This window comes from Neoarius graeffei, chromosome 2, assembly GCF_027579695.1.
Source record: "Neoarius graeffei isolate fNeoGra1 chromosome 2, fNeoGra1.pri, whole genome shotgun sequence".
Classification (NCBI taxonomy): Eukaryota; Metazoa; Chordata; class Actinopteri; order Siluriformes; family Ariidae; genus Neoarius; species Neoarius graeffei.
In genome coordinates, this window is record NC_083570.1 from 51,875,081 (window position 1) to 51,889,221 (window position 14,141).

The 14,141-nt window shown below is 38.8% G+C and overlaps 1 protein-coding gene across 1 annotated transcript in view; it reads left to right on the forward strand.

The window, feature by feature from the left end:
- Nucleotides 1-14,141, forward strand: part of cspg4 (chondroitin sulfate proteoglycan 4) — an 84,642-nt gene that overhangs the window by 37,431 nt on the left and 33,070 nt on the right. Inside the window, exons 2-3 of the mRNA XM_060914376.1 lie at nt 3,973-4,136; nt 6,240-9,797. Coding sequence (XP_060770359.1) covers nt 3,973-4,136; nt 6,240-9,797 — 3,722 coding nt within the window. The remainder of the gene's footprint in view (nt 1-3,972; nt 4,137-6,239; nt 9,798-14,141) is intronic.

The window sequence follows — 14,141 nt, forward strand, 5'->3', positions numbered from 1 at the left end:
TTTATACTGTTTTACTCAAACTTAAAATGAAATATTCTCATATTTTGAGACACTGGATTTCTAATCTTCATGTGCTATAAACCATAATTATCAAATTTAAAACAAAAAAAGGCTTGAAATATTTCACTTTACATGTAATGAATATAGAATATATGAAAGTTTACCTTTTTGAAGTAAATTATGAAAAAAATTTACTTTTTCACAATATTCTAATTTTTTGAGATGCACTAGTATAGTAAGACAGACTGGAGAAGAAGACAGAACTAGAATATATATAGCATTGTGCCTTAATTCAAGACATCTTCACTTGCTAAGGTATCATTTTTTGCGGTGTGTGCTGTGAAAATGTATCAGTGATGGAGCCCTACTTCCTACATGCTGCACTATACGTGGCCTATAATAATAGCTGTTACAATGCCTAGGATTATGCAACCAATATGAAACAATTTTAAATTAACCACAGTATTTAGCTTCAAACTATTTATCCAATGATGTACATCTCATCTCATTATCTCTAGCCGCTTTATCCTTCTACAGGGTCGCAGGCAAGCTGGAGCCTATCCCAGCTGACTACGGGCGAAAGGCGGGGTACACCCTGGACAAGTCGCCAGGTCATCACAGGGCTGACACATAGACACAGACAACCATTCACACTTACATTCACACCTATGCTCAATTTAGAGTCACCAGTTAACCTAACCTGCATGTCTTTGGACTGTGGGGGAAACCGGAGCACCCGGAGGAAACCCACGCGGACACGGGGAGAACATGCAAACTCCACACAGAAAGGCCCTCGCCGGCCCTGGGGCTCGAACCCAGGACCTTCTTGCTGTGAGGCGACAGCGCTAACCACTACACCACCGTGCCGCCCCCAATGATGTACATAAATCTCCAAAACTGTACTGGTCTATGTACAAAGATGGGGAAGAAATCTGACTCCACCTAGTCAAATGTCCAACTACATGTTGTTCTAGTCTACTTTTGGAACATTCCTCCTAATAATGTCTCTGTTATTATTTTAGCCAACTATATATACATCCACTTGCCCAAACGGGGGCCAGTGCAGTTGCTTTTCCAGTCAGCTTGAAATCAAGGTATGAGAGCTCACTGGAAGAGATGGCTTCACCTCATATTACACTTCTTTCATCTTTATATATAAAATTTACTGTGGATGAAAAATGCTGTCCTGTTGAGTCGTTTTATGTTTCTCTGTGTGTATTGCTCACAGACTGGGGAGTTCAGGACAACAGAATAATTGTTTTTCTTTGTTTTATTTTATGTCCTACTGAAGGCAAAACATGACTTGATGAGAAAGGAGAGCAATTTCAATTTCAATATGGAATGAGTAATCACCATTCAATGATAACATTACAGTGTGTGAACCTTTATAAGACATGCAGAAAGGCTAGGGGTTATTAGCTTCAATACATGAAATACCATGTTTTTCCTATTGGCTGTATTTGTAACTGGCCATTTTCATTAATTATTAACTCCTTGAAAGTTAGACATTGTCAGATGTTGGCGAAAAGTCGAAGGCTTTTTATTCTGTCTGATTAGAAACCCTGATTAAAAAAAATAAGCTGTTTTGGAACATATTCCCATACATATGTAAGCTATCCAAGTCTATGTCTATGTTGATAATCCATGGAGGGGATTTCCAGGGGTCATGGTAAAGTGGCGTTTAGTCTGTAGATTGTGTAGGAGGTTGTAAAATTGGCACAGACCTTGGAAATGCTTGCTCGTGAGACCTAGGGCTGTTGCTCAGTTTAGTTCAAGAGTGAAAGCAATGGGAAACAATTCATTTCCTGTGTGTATAATATTGGTGGAGGGAGAAGAGAGTGCTTTTTTTCTGAAGAGATTTGTTCTGAGCAGGTGGCTGAATTTGCACAGAGTCAGACATCACACAGCCAAAGCCTGGGAAAATCTGTAGCACTACTGACAGCCAAACATCCTCATGGGGTTATGAATCATATCAGCATTTTCCACAACCTTTCCAAATTTCTTCTTTTTTTTTTGTGGCAGCTGTGTAAGATTCAATCAGCATGCCAGTCATACGTCCATGGTGTATCCTAGCAATTTTCTTACACATTAGCAGCTTACAGTGGAAAAAAGTCTAAAAAAAAGTGTATAAAAGTCTAAAAAGTCTATAAAAAAGTCTACACACCACTGTTAAAATTGCATGATTTTGTGATGTTAAAAAATGAAACCTTTATAAATTATGTCAGATCCTTTTCCACCTTTTAATGTGATCTAGTAACCAACAAAATTCAAGTTGAAAACTAACAGAAACACAACCATAAACAGTAAGCTGGTTGCATAAGTGTGCATATCCTTTTATAATGGGGCATCAGAAGTAATCAATCACATTCAAATTCATGTTCAGAAGTAATTATCATACACCTGTCATCATTTAACCACAAGTTGCCCTAGTGGTTAGAGTGTCTGCCTCTCGACCATAAGTTCTACTCGCGGTCGGGTCATACCAAAGACCATCATAAAAATGGTACCTACTGCCATCTGGCAAGGCACGCTGCAATACAGATGTGAGTAATGAGTCAAATTCTCACAATTATCAGAGTACCAGCCCCCCACTGTAACCCTAGCTATGTGAGAAGCCGAGGGCTACTGAAACAGAGATCGCTGCCGCCCAAAGTGCCTTGTAACTTGGAAAGGACTTTGATTTGTCATCATTTAAGTGATTCGGATTAACCTAAATTTAAAAAAAGATCAGTTGTTTCTGTAGGATTTTTAATTTTTTTTTTACATTTTCTTGGATTCATCCCACTACTGAAGCCATGGTCCAACGCATGTACAGGATCTCATTATGGAAAGGTATTGATCAGGAGAAGGGGACAAAAGAATATCCAAAACATTAGATCTTGGAACACCATGAAGGCCATCATCAACAAGTGGAGAAACTGGGACACCACAGTAACATTACCAAGTAGAGCAACATTAAAGAAGCTGCAGGAATATCTGGCAAATACTGATCACTCGCTGCAAGTGACAACAATCTCTCACATTCTTCACATATGGGTTACAGAACAAGGTGTCTAGACAGAAGCTCTTTCTCACCAAAAAAAAACACATTAGCCTGCCTAATTCACTGCAAAACATGGCAAAATGTGTAATGGTCTGAGGAAACCAAGGTAGAATGTTTTCAACATAATTCTTAATGATAATGCTTAGCACAAAACCAAGACAGCTTATCACCCAAAGAACACCATACCCATAGTGAACTATGGTGGTGGTAGCATCATACTATAGAGCTGCTTCTCTTCAGCTGGGACTGGGGCTCTAGTCAGGATAAGGGATGGATAGCTCCAAACACCAATCTATTTTGGCACAAAACCTGCAGGCCTCTGTTAGACAAATTTCACCTTTTCGCATAATAACAACCCAAAGCACAAATCCAAATCAACAAATGAATGGCTTCAGAAGAAGAAGATCAATGTTTTGGAAAGGCCCAGTCAGAGTCCAGATGTGAATCCTGTCAAAAACCTGTGGAATGACTTGAAGAGGTCTGTGCACAGGAGATTCCCTCACAATTTGAAAGACCTGGAGCAGTTTTGCAAGGAAAAGTGGAATGAATTTGCCTAATCAATATGTGCTAAGTTAGTAGACTCTTACCCAAAAAGACAGAGTGCCATATTGCAAGCAAAAGGTGCTTTAACAAAGTATTAATTAAGGGATGTGTAACTATGTTATTGCAAATTCTGTGACGTTTCTTTTTTCAATTAAACATTTCTATTTGTTTTTCACTTGAATTTTGTTGGTTGCTATTAAGGGTGGAAAAAGATCTGATGTGACTTATCTTGGTTTCATTTTTGTACATCACAAAAACCTTTAATTTTAACAGAGATGTGTATACTTTTTATTTCAATTGTATTAGTTACTTTTTTTAACTGAATTACATGAAAGCCTTAACAGTGATATGCATCACACATCACGTTACCTTTTTTCTGTTTTCAGTTTCATACTTTGGGGATAGCTACTGCCAGATAGATGCAGTGCAGGATCTGTTAAGTTTTGATCTGTCACTCCAGTTTAAGACAAGCAGACGCAGTGGGCTGCTCCTCCTAGCTGCTGGAAACAGAGACTACCTGTCTCTGGAGCTCATCAATGGCAGGTTACAGGTAAGAAGCACAAATTCATTGTTAAAGGAACAGTCCACCGTATTTCCATAATGAAATATGCTCTTACCTGAATTGAGACGAGCTGCTCCGTACCTATCCGAGCTTTGCGCGACCTCCCAGTTAGTCAGACGCAGTCAGACACGCTGTCACTCCTGTTAGCAATGTAGCTAGGCTCAGCATGGCCAACGGTATTTTTGGGGGCTGTAGTTAGATGTGACCAAACTCTTCCGCGTTTTTCCTGTTTACATAGGTTTATATGACCAGTGATATGAAACAAGTTCAGTTACACAAATTGAAACGTGGCGATTTTCTATGCTATGGAAAGTCCGCACTATAATGACAAGCGTACTAACACCTTCTGCGCGCTTCGGCAGCGCATTGATATCTGAGCTCCGTATCAATGCGCTGCCGAAGCGCGCAGAAGGTGTTAGTACGCCTGTCATTATAGTGCGGACTTTCCATAGCATAGAAAATCGCTACGTTTCAATTTGTGTAACTGAACTTGTTTCATATCACTGGTCATATAAACCTATGTAAACAGGAAAAACGCGGAAGAGTTTGGTCACATCTAACTACAGCCCCAAAAAATACCGTTGGCCATGCTGAGCCTAGCTACATTGCTAACAGGAGTGACAGCGTGTCTGACTGCGTCTGACTGACTGGGAGGCCGCGCAAAGCTCGGAGAGGTACGGAGCAGCTCGTCTCAATTCAGGTAAGAGCATATTTCATTATGGAAATACGGTGGACTGTTCCTTTAAGAGACCAAACAATATTGTGGCGTATATATATATATACTGTATATATATGGCTTGAAATTCATTTTTTTTCACCAGCCAGCCGGACTAGTTACCTTCCAAAGTAACTAGCCAAACAGAAAATCAACTAGCCAAAATTTGTTCATGTAAGAATTTTACTTCTGTCAAAAATAACGCAAAAGAGAGAAGTTACCATTGTTCATGACTAATGTGCATTTATTTCAAGACCCGAGTATTTTGATACTGTTGTGAAAGACATAAATGAGAACAACACAGAGCACCATAATATAATATCAACAAATAATAATATATTGGAAAACTTGGCAACTTGGTGTATGAGTATTGAAAGCAAATATACTTACTATCTATATATATATAAAATCACATCCATGCTGATATTCAGTACAACAGCACAACCTCGAGTGTGATATTGTTTTATACAACAGTTCTATAAACAAGAAATTAATATTGAGTAAGTGCCATTTTTGACACAATATAACCAAATGTTCTGTTTACTTTTGATCCACAAGTGGACATAGATCCTGAAGAGCCATACACACTTTATAGCTTATCAGCTAGCTGGTTAGCTATTTCACATTGATTTATAATTTCCTCTAAATGTGCTTCTGGTAAAGTTGTCGTCCTTTCTTCCTTTTTGTCTTCATCTGACAAGCCTTTATATTTTAAGTCAAAAGATATATTCCTGAAAAGTATAATTTACTGTGTCCACTGATGATGTCACTAACAGTACTGTAGTAACCATTTCAAACTAGGAAAATTTTTGTGCAGGACACAAATGATCAGAATGATACACACAATAAAATGTCCTCGTGCTGTTATGTGCAATATAAGCACCCTTGAAATCCTGCTTGACCAATCAAATTAGTGGACAAGAACTAACTGGATATATAATTGCTTATCAGTCCTTAAATTCTTACTCTTAATAACTGATTATCAAGTATTTACTTCAAATTACAAATGTAATTCAATTTGATTAAACATGTTTTTTTTTAGTACCAAATAATCATTTTGTCTTTCATATGCCTAGTAATTTGGTTTGGGTTGCATTATATTTAATTACAGTAAGTCTCATATGTTTCCCCCATCACATATGGCTAACATCTCTCCTGGAGTTGGAGTGAGCTGAACATCTGAGTTTATATCTGTCAGCATTTAAAGAAAATATTTAGACTCAAGGCCAAATAACACCAGACATATGTCTGAAGTGGTTCTCTCTTTTTTTTAATGCATCACATTAGCCACAGTGCCTTAGGAAAAAAAATACATTAATAATAATAATAATAATAATAATAATAATGTTTGCATTTATTTGTGCTTGCTTCCGTAGGCAAGATTAGATATGGGATCAGGGGAAGTGGTGCTGAGCTCCTCCTCTGGTGTGCAACTTAACAATCTTAAAGATCATCATGTTTCTCTTACACTACAAGACAACAAACTCACCATGACTGTAGACGGCCTTTTTACAACATTTGTTGACTTGCAAGGACAGGAGCAGGACCTCAGTATTGACAGGGGTGTGTTCCTTGGAGGCATAAGAGACTTGGATGTTGAGTACCTCAACACTGCTGTCCCCTTCCTTCGTGGCTGTATGAGTGGCATAAAGTTCGAGTCCCATCAGTTTAATATTCTGTCATCAGCTGCAACTGTCTGCCATGACACTAAAGAAGGCTGTAGTAGTGAGTTTGAAGCAGGAGATGGAGAGGCCACCAGCTTTATCAGTCCAGACTCCTTTATATCCTTCCCAACCTGGACCAGAGCCAACACTGGTTCTCGCAATATGGAATTGCTGATAAAAACTACTATTGAGGATGCTCTGCTTCTCTTTCATCCAGGACATGAGTCTGATTTTATTGCCTTGGGTACGGCAGGAGGGTACCTAAAAGGTGTTGCAGATCTGGGCAGTGGCATAGTAATTGTAAACAACATGAAAGTAAAGCTGGATGATGATCAGTGGCACAGGATAAGAATGCAGGTTGATCCCAACACTTTTGAGATAGTAGTGGATAGTCAGTCTGTCTCTGTCCCTCTAGATGGATTAGAAAAACTGGACCTTGTGGGAAATATGTACTTGGGAGGTATCCAGGGGAAAATGAAAGATGCATTCCGTGATGACTACCTGACTCGTATGGAAGAGGAGATAACATCTGAGTCTTTCATTGGCTGCTTAGGAGAAATCAAGATGAACCAGAAAGGCAGAAGCCTACAGGATGCCCTGATAACCAAAGATGTTCATGTTAAATGTGAAGGAGAAGATTATGACTATTCCAGCTATTACGATTTCGAAACAGCCACAACTACAGCCCCACCACGGATAAGATATGTGGGTGTAACACCAGATCAAAGACACTGTTTACCTACTGAGGACACGCCAGAGATCTTTCAAAATGTCTCTAAGCTCTTGGACGTCATGCCTCTGCTGGTTCCAGATGATGGAGAAGCTTTTATCGATATAAGCAACCTGAACCCAACGTTCAATCTAAATGCTGCAGGAATACGACAGTCTCAAATTATTTTCACCCTTCAGAGTGATCCTTGGTTTGGCCTTGTAGACATGAACATCAATACTAGGCGCACTAAGAAGTTTACTCTCCTAGATGTGGTGAACAAGAAGATTAAATATCTTCATGATGGCAACGAAAAGCACAGTGATCAAATCCAACTAGAAGTGGTTGCACATGGTTCCAACCTCCCAGAGTGTTTAAAAACTCCCCACCAATATGTGCTCCCAGTGGAAATTCTCCCTGTCAATGACATACCCCAGCTTAATGGTGGAGACATTTCAGTCACAGCAAATGGACGCACTCGCTTAAGCCCCGACCTTGTCAAAATAGCTGATTCTGATAAGCGGTGTGACAAGTTGATTGTTACTGTTACCTCAGATCTAAATCCTCATGGTTACGTAGAGAATTCAGAGCACCCTGGTAGGAACCTGAGTGAGTTCACCTGCAGACAGCTTAAGGATGGACTTATTTACTATGTCCACAGAGGAGGTTCAGTGGATGGACTCACGCTACAAGTTTCAGATAGTAATCAAATCAGCCAGTCAGCCTCCTTTAGACTAGTAGTAACTCAGCCACAGATGAGCCTGGTGACGAACACTGGACTACGCCTCATTCAGGGTGGCAACTCCACCATCGGGATACAGAACCTGGCTGTATCTGCTACTCCTGAAAATGGTGATATCATATTCAATGTTACACAGCCTTTGAGATTTGGAGAACTGCAAATTATTGCACATGACAGTGTGCCAAAGAGAGTGTCACAATTTTCTCAGTCTGATCTGGAGCAGAATAGACTAATGTACATTACTACAATGTTAGCTGATCTGGAGGACACAGAAACAGAGTATATTCATTTCAGTGTTCAGCTTGGACAATTCACTCTTACAGATAATACATTCATAATTAAGATCATGCCTGCTCTGGTAATAATGGTAAATATCATCCCTCTTGAAATTGTAAAAAGGGAGCCAAGAGTTATCAAGGAATCCGAGTTAGAAGCTGTGGTAAAAGGGAAGAATACTGACTCAGGTTTTATCAGATACATCATTTGGAAGCGTCCGACACAGGGTGCCTTGATGTTGCGGGGTAGAGATCTTTCTGATGAAGATAATTTCACCCAACAGGATATTGAGGCTGGACATATCAGTTACAGATCTACAATCCACTGGGCTCTCGAGGCTGAGGACTATTTTCAGTTTAAGGTTTTTGCAGAGGATCAATACTCTCAATTATACACTTACCCAATCATTGTCAAAGCTGACTCTAGTATCCCTGTACTAACCAATGAAAGATTGCTGGTACTAGAAGGGAATGAAAGTACCCTTACTAAAGAACACCTCTGGGTGGAGACACCACAGTCCACAGACTTTGTGTACAGGATCATGCAAGACCCTATGCACGGATATCTCATTCGGGACTCCCCTCCTGGTGTGCCAAGGTTTGAGGGTGCAATTCGAGTATTCAGTAATGAAGATATACTCTTAAACAGGCTCGTCTATAAGCATGATGGCTCAGAGATCAGCCATGACCAATTCACCTTTCTTGTCTTTGAAGTCAATACAGGTAGCACTAATGTACAGACTGAAGGACAGGAGGTGATCAAAGCAACGTTTAACATAGCAATTCAATCCAAAAATGATTATATACCTCAGAGAGTTATTAATAAACCCTTCCATGTGGTAAGAAATGGCCAACGTTTACTGACCACTGATGATATTCTCTTCAGGGATGATGACTCTGGCTTTAATGACACCCAACTGGTTTATGTTCGAGTTGGAATTCTCTCAGGTAGCATTGTGTCTTCTTCAGACCCTTCACAACCCCTCTACCGTTTCACACAGGCAGACCTGAGAGATGGAAATGTTCTGTTTCTTCATCATGGTGCTGACCGGGATCTGTTTCAACTTCAAGTGTCTGATGGATTGCACAAGACCACAGCACTGCTAGAGGTGAAGGCAGGTGAACCATATCTGCATGTCGTCAACAACACTATGGTTGTCATGGACTATGGCAGTACCAAGACTCTGGACACCAGTCTTCTAGGCACAGAGTCCAACATGGACATTAGGAGTGCTTCAGAAATTATATATGATATAAACACTCCTCCTAGTGATGGTAGGATTATAGTCAGTGGTGTTGAGGCTACTCAGTTCACCCAGGACGACCTCAAGAAAGGTGTGGTATCCTATGAGCACAGTGATCAGAGCCTCCGGTCCACGGACTCATTCACCTTCACTGTGCATGCAAAAGACATGTCCGAGAAAGGCACTTTCAGAATTAAGATCTTCAAGCAAGGATATTTGTCTGAACCTCAAGTTACCTCCAATAAAGTGATCATTGCATATGAGGGTGAGCATTCTGTCATCGATGAGGATCATCTCAGGGTAAGGGTCTCTTTGAATATAGCTTGTTTGTAAGTTTAAAATTTTAAATGTTACGATGGCTTTTTTAATAATGTCACAATTAATGGAGTATAAAATGCACATTAGTAGAAAATTGGAAATAATTTTTCTTAATCTGTCATGTTACACCACTATGCACCATAGAATCACAAGTGTTAAAATTTAGAGCACCAATTTCATTGTAGTTTCATCATTCTTTTTTAGTACAGAAACTGTCTAACACACATACTGTATAGGAATTCTTAGGTTATACAGTGGTGCTTGAAAGTTTGTGAACCCTTAAGAATTTTCTATATTTCTGCATAAATATGTCCTAAAACATCATCAGATTTTCACACAAGTCCTAAAAGTAGATAAAGAGAACCCAGTTAAACAGATGAGACAAAAATATTATACTTGGTCATTTGTTTATTTATTTATTTATTTATTTATTTATTTGACCTTATGAGGTCAAATATTTGACAAATGTTAAAATATGATTTAAAGCAAGATAATTAGCGTTTAATAGATTGAATTTTCTTTTTGAAACATAATACATTGTCCTTAATATTATTCAGGTTCTTGGCATGCATACAGTGGTGCTTGAAAGTTTGTGAACCCTTTAGAATTTTCTATATTTCTGCATAAATATGACCTAAAACATCATCAGATTTTCACACAAGTCCTAAAAGTAGATAAAGAGATGGTGGACTCATGAACATTAACATTAACCAGTGTGAGAGAGGCCTTCAGTTGCTTAGAAGTTACCCCAGGGTTCTTTATGACCTGGCCGACTATTACACGCCTTGCTCTTGGAGTGATCTTTGTTGGTTGACCACTTCTGGGGAGGGTCACAATGGTCTTGAATTTCCTCCATTTGTACGCAATCTGTCTGACTGTGGATTGGTGGAGTCCAAACTCTTTAGAGATGGCTTTGTAACCTTTTCCAGCCTGATGAACATCAACAACACTTTTTCTGAGGTCCTCAGAAATCTCCTTTGTTCGTGCCATGATACACTTCCACAAACGTGTGTTGTGAAGATCAGACTTTGATAGATCCCTGTTCTTTAACTAAAACAGGGTGCCCACTCACACCTGATTGTCATCCCAATGATTGAAAACACCTGACTCTAATTTCACCTTCAAATTAACTGCTAATCCTAGAGGTTCACATACTTTTGCCACTCACAGATATGTAATATTGGATCCTTTTCCTCAATAAATAGATGACCAAGTATCATATTTTTGTCTCATTTGTTTAACTGGGTTCTCCTTATCTACTTTTAGGACTTGTGTGAAAATCTGATGATGTTTTAGGTCATATTTATGCAGAAATATAGAAAATTTTAAAGGGTTCACAAACTTTCAAGCACCACTGTAAAAGGGGGAGTAAAATATATCTTATTTGTAAAAATATGAAATACTATATATTTGTAAAGTAAAATATATCAATAAAATATATCTACAATTACTATGCCAACTTGCACTAAAATCTGCAGCCCAAAATCAGAAAACGTTGGGATAGTATGTTGAAACTGAAATTAAAACTGAAAACAATCATTTGTAAATAATCTTTGTTTTGAATGCAATACAGAGCAATGTTTTACCTCATTAATTTTTTTCCCAAATTAAACACTTTTTTCAATTTTGATTCTTGCAACACATTACAAAAAAACTGGGATTGTAAATCACTTTATAATGCTGTTATTCCTTCTCATAACACTTAAAAGATGTTTAGGGACTGAAGACACCAAGTGATGAAGTGGTTCAGGCGGTATTTTGTCCCATTCTTCCTGCAAACAGGTCTTAAGGTGTGCAACAGTATGGGGTTGTCATTGTCATACTTTTTGTTTCATAATTCACCACACCACAAAAATTCTCCACTGTGTGATGGTCCGTCCCAGATACCTCAAAATCCAGATAAGTTGACAGCACTTCTGGACATACTTAACATAAGGCTTCCTTTTTGCATGGTAAAGTTTTAACTGGCATTTGTGGATGTAACTCTGTATTGTCGTAACTGACAAAGGTTTACCAAAGTGATCCTGAGCCCATGTGGTTATATCAGCTATAGATGAGTGAACGTCCTTGATGCAGTGCCGTCTGAGGGATCTGAGACCATGGGTGTTCAGCTTAGACTTGCGCTCTTGCACTTTACGCACTGAAATTCCTCCATATTCCTTGAATAGTTTAATGATATTACGCACCATAGAGGGTGAAATATCCAAATCCTTTCACATCTTTCTTTGAGGAACATTGTTCTTAAACATTTCAATACTTTTCTCACGCATTTGTTGATAAACTGGAGATCCTTGGCCCATCTTTGCTCCTCAAAGACTAGGCCTTTTCTTAATACTGATTTTGTACCAAATCATGATTACAGTCACCTGCTGACATCACCTGTTTCAAATTGCATCATTATTTAATTCGTTTGACCTCATTACTAACCATAAATTGCCCCATCTCAACATTTTTTTTGGAATGTGTTGCAGACCTAAAAATGCAGGAATGGATGTATATTAACAAATGAAATGAAGTTGACCAGTCAAAACATGAAATATATTGGGTTTATACTGTCTGTAATGAAATACAGTGGTGCTTGAAAGTTTGTGAACGCTTTAGAATTTTCTATATTTCTGCATAAATATGACCTAAAACATCATCAGATTTTCACACAAGTCCTAAAAGTAGATAAAGAGAGCTCAGTTAAACAAATGAGACAAAAATATTATACTTGGTCATTTATTTATTGAGGAAAATGATATTACATATCTGTAAGTGGGAAAAGTATGTGAACCTTTGCTTTCAGTATCTGGTGTGACCCCCTTGTGCAGCAATAACTGCAACTAAACATTTCCGGTAACTGTTGATCAGTCCTGCACACCGGCTTGGAGGAATTTTAGCCCATTCCTCCGTACAGAACAGCTTCAGCTCTGGGATGTTGGTGGGTTTCCTCACATGAACTGCTCGCTTCAGGTCCTTCCACAACATTTCGATTGGATTAAGGTCAGGACTTTGACTTGGCCATTCCAAAACATCAACTTTATTCTTCTTTAACCATTCTTTGGTAGAACACTTGTGTGCTTAGGGTCATCATCTTGCTGCATGACCCACCTTCTCTTCAGATTCAGTTCATGGACAGATGTCCTGACATTTTCCTTTAGAATTCACTGGTATAATTCAGAATTCGTTGTTCCATCAGTGATGGCAAGCTGTCCTGGCCCAGATGCAGCAAAACAGGCCCAAACCATGATACTACCACCACCATGTTTCACAGATGGGATAAGGTTCTTATGCTGGAATGCAGGGTTTTCCTTTCTCCAAACATAACGCTTCTCATTGAAACCAAAAAGTTCTATTTTGGTCTCATCTGTCCACAAAACATTTTTCCAATAGCCTTCTGGCTTGTCCATGTGATCTTTAGCAAACTGCAGATGAGCAGCAATGTTCTTTTTGGAAAGCAGTGGCTTTCTCCTTGCAACCCTTCCAGGCACACCATTGTTGTTCAGTGTTATCCTGATGGTGGACTGATGAACATTAACATTAGCCAATGTGAGAGAGGCCTTCAGTTGCTTAGAAGTTACCCTGGAGTCCTTTGTGACCTCGCCGACTATTACACACCTTGCTCTTGGAATGATCTTTGTTGGTCGACCACTCCTGGGGAGGGTAACAATGGTCTTGAATTTCCTCCTTTTGTACACAATCTGTCTGACTGTGGATTGGTGGAGTCCAAACTCTTTAGAGATGGTTTTGTAACCTTTTCCAGCCTGATGAACATCAACAACGCTTTTTCTGAGGTCCTCAGAAATCTTCTTTGTTCCTGCCATGATATACTTCCACAAACATGTGTTGTGAAGATCAGACTTTGATAGATCCCTGTTCTTTAAATAAAACAGGGTGCCCACTCACACCTGATTGTCATCCTACTGATTGAAAACACGACTCTAATTTCACCTTCAAATTAACTGCTAATCCAAGAGGTTCACATACTTTTGCCACTCACAGATATGTAATATTGGATCAGTTTCCTCAATAAATAAATGACCAAGTATGATATTTTTGTCTCATTTGTTTAACTGGGTTCTCTTTACTTTTAGGACTTGTGTGAAAATCTGATGTTGTTTTAGGTCATATTTATGCAGAAATATAGAAAATTCTAAAGGGTTCACAAACTTTCAAGCACCACTGTACTATGATGATATTAAAATATATTTTTTTTAATTCAGATGTACATGTGATATGTTCAGCACTGTCATTAAGGGCAGGAATATTTTTTATTACAAAACTACCATCCAGATCATTTTGATAGTTTTAAGAGACGTCATGCAAAACTCCAACCTGTGTAAA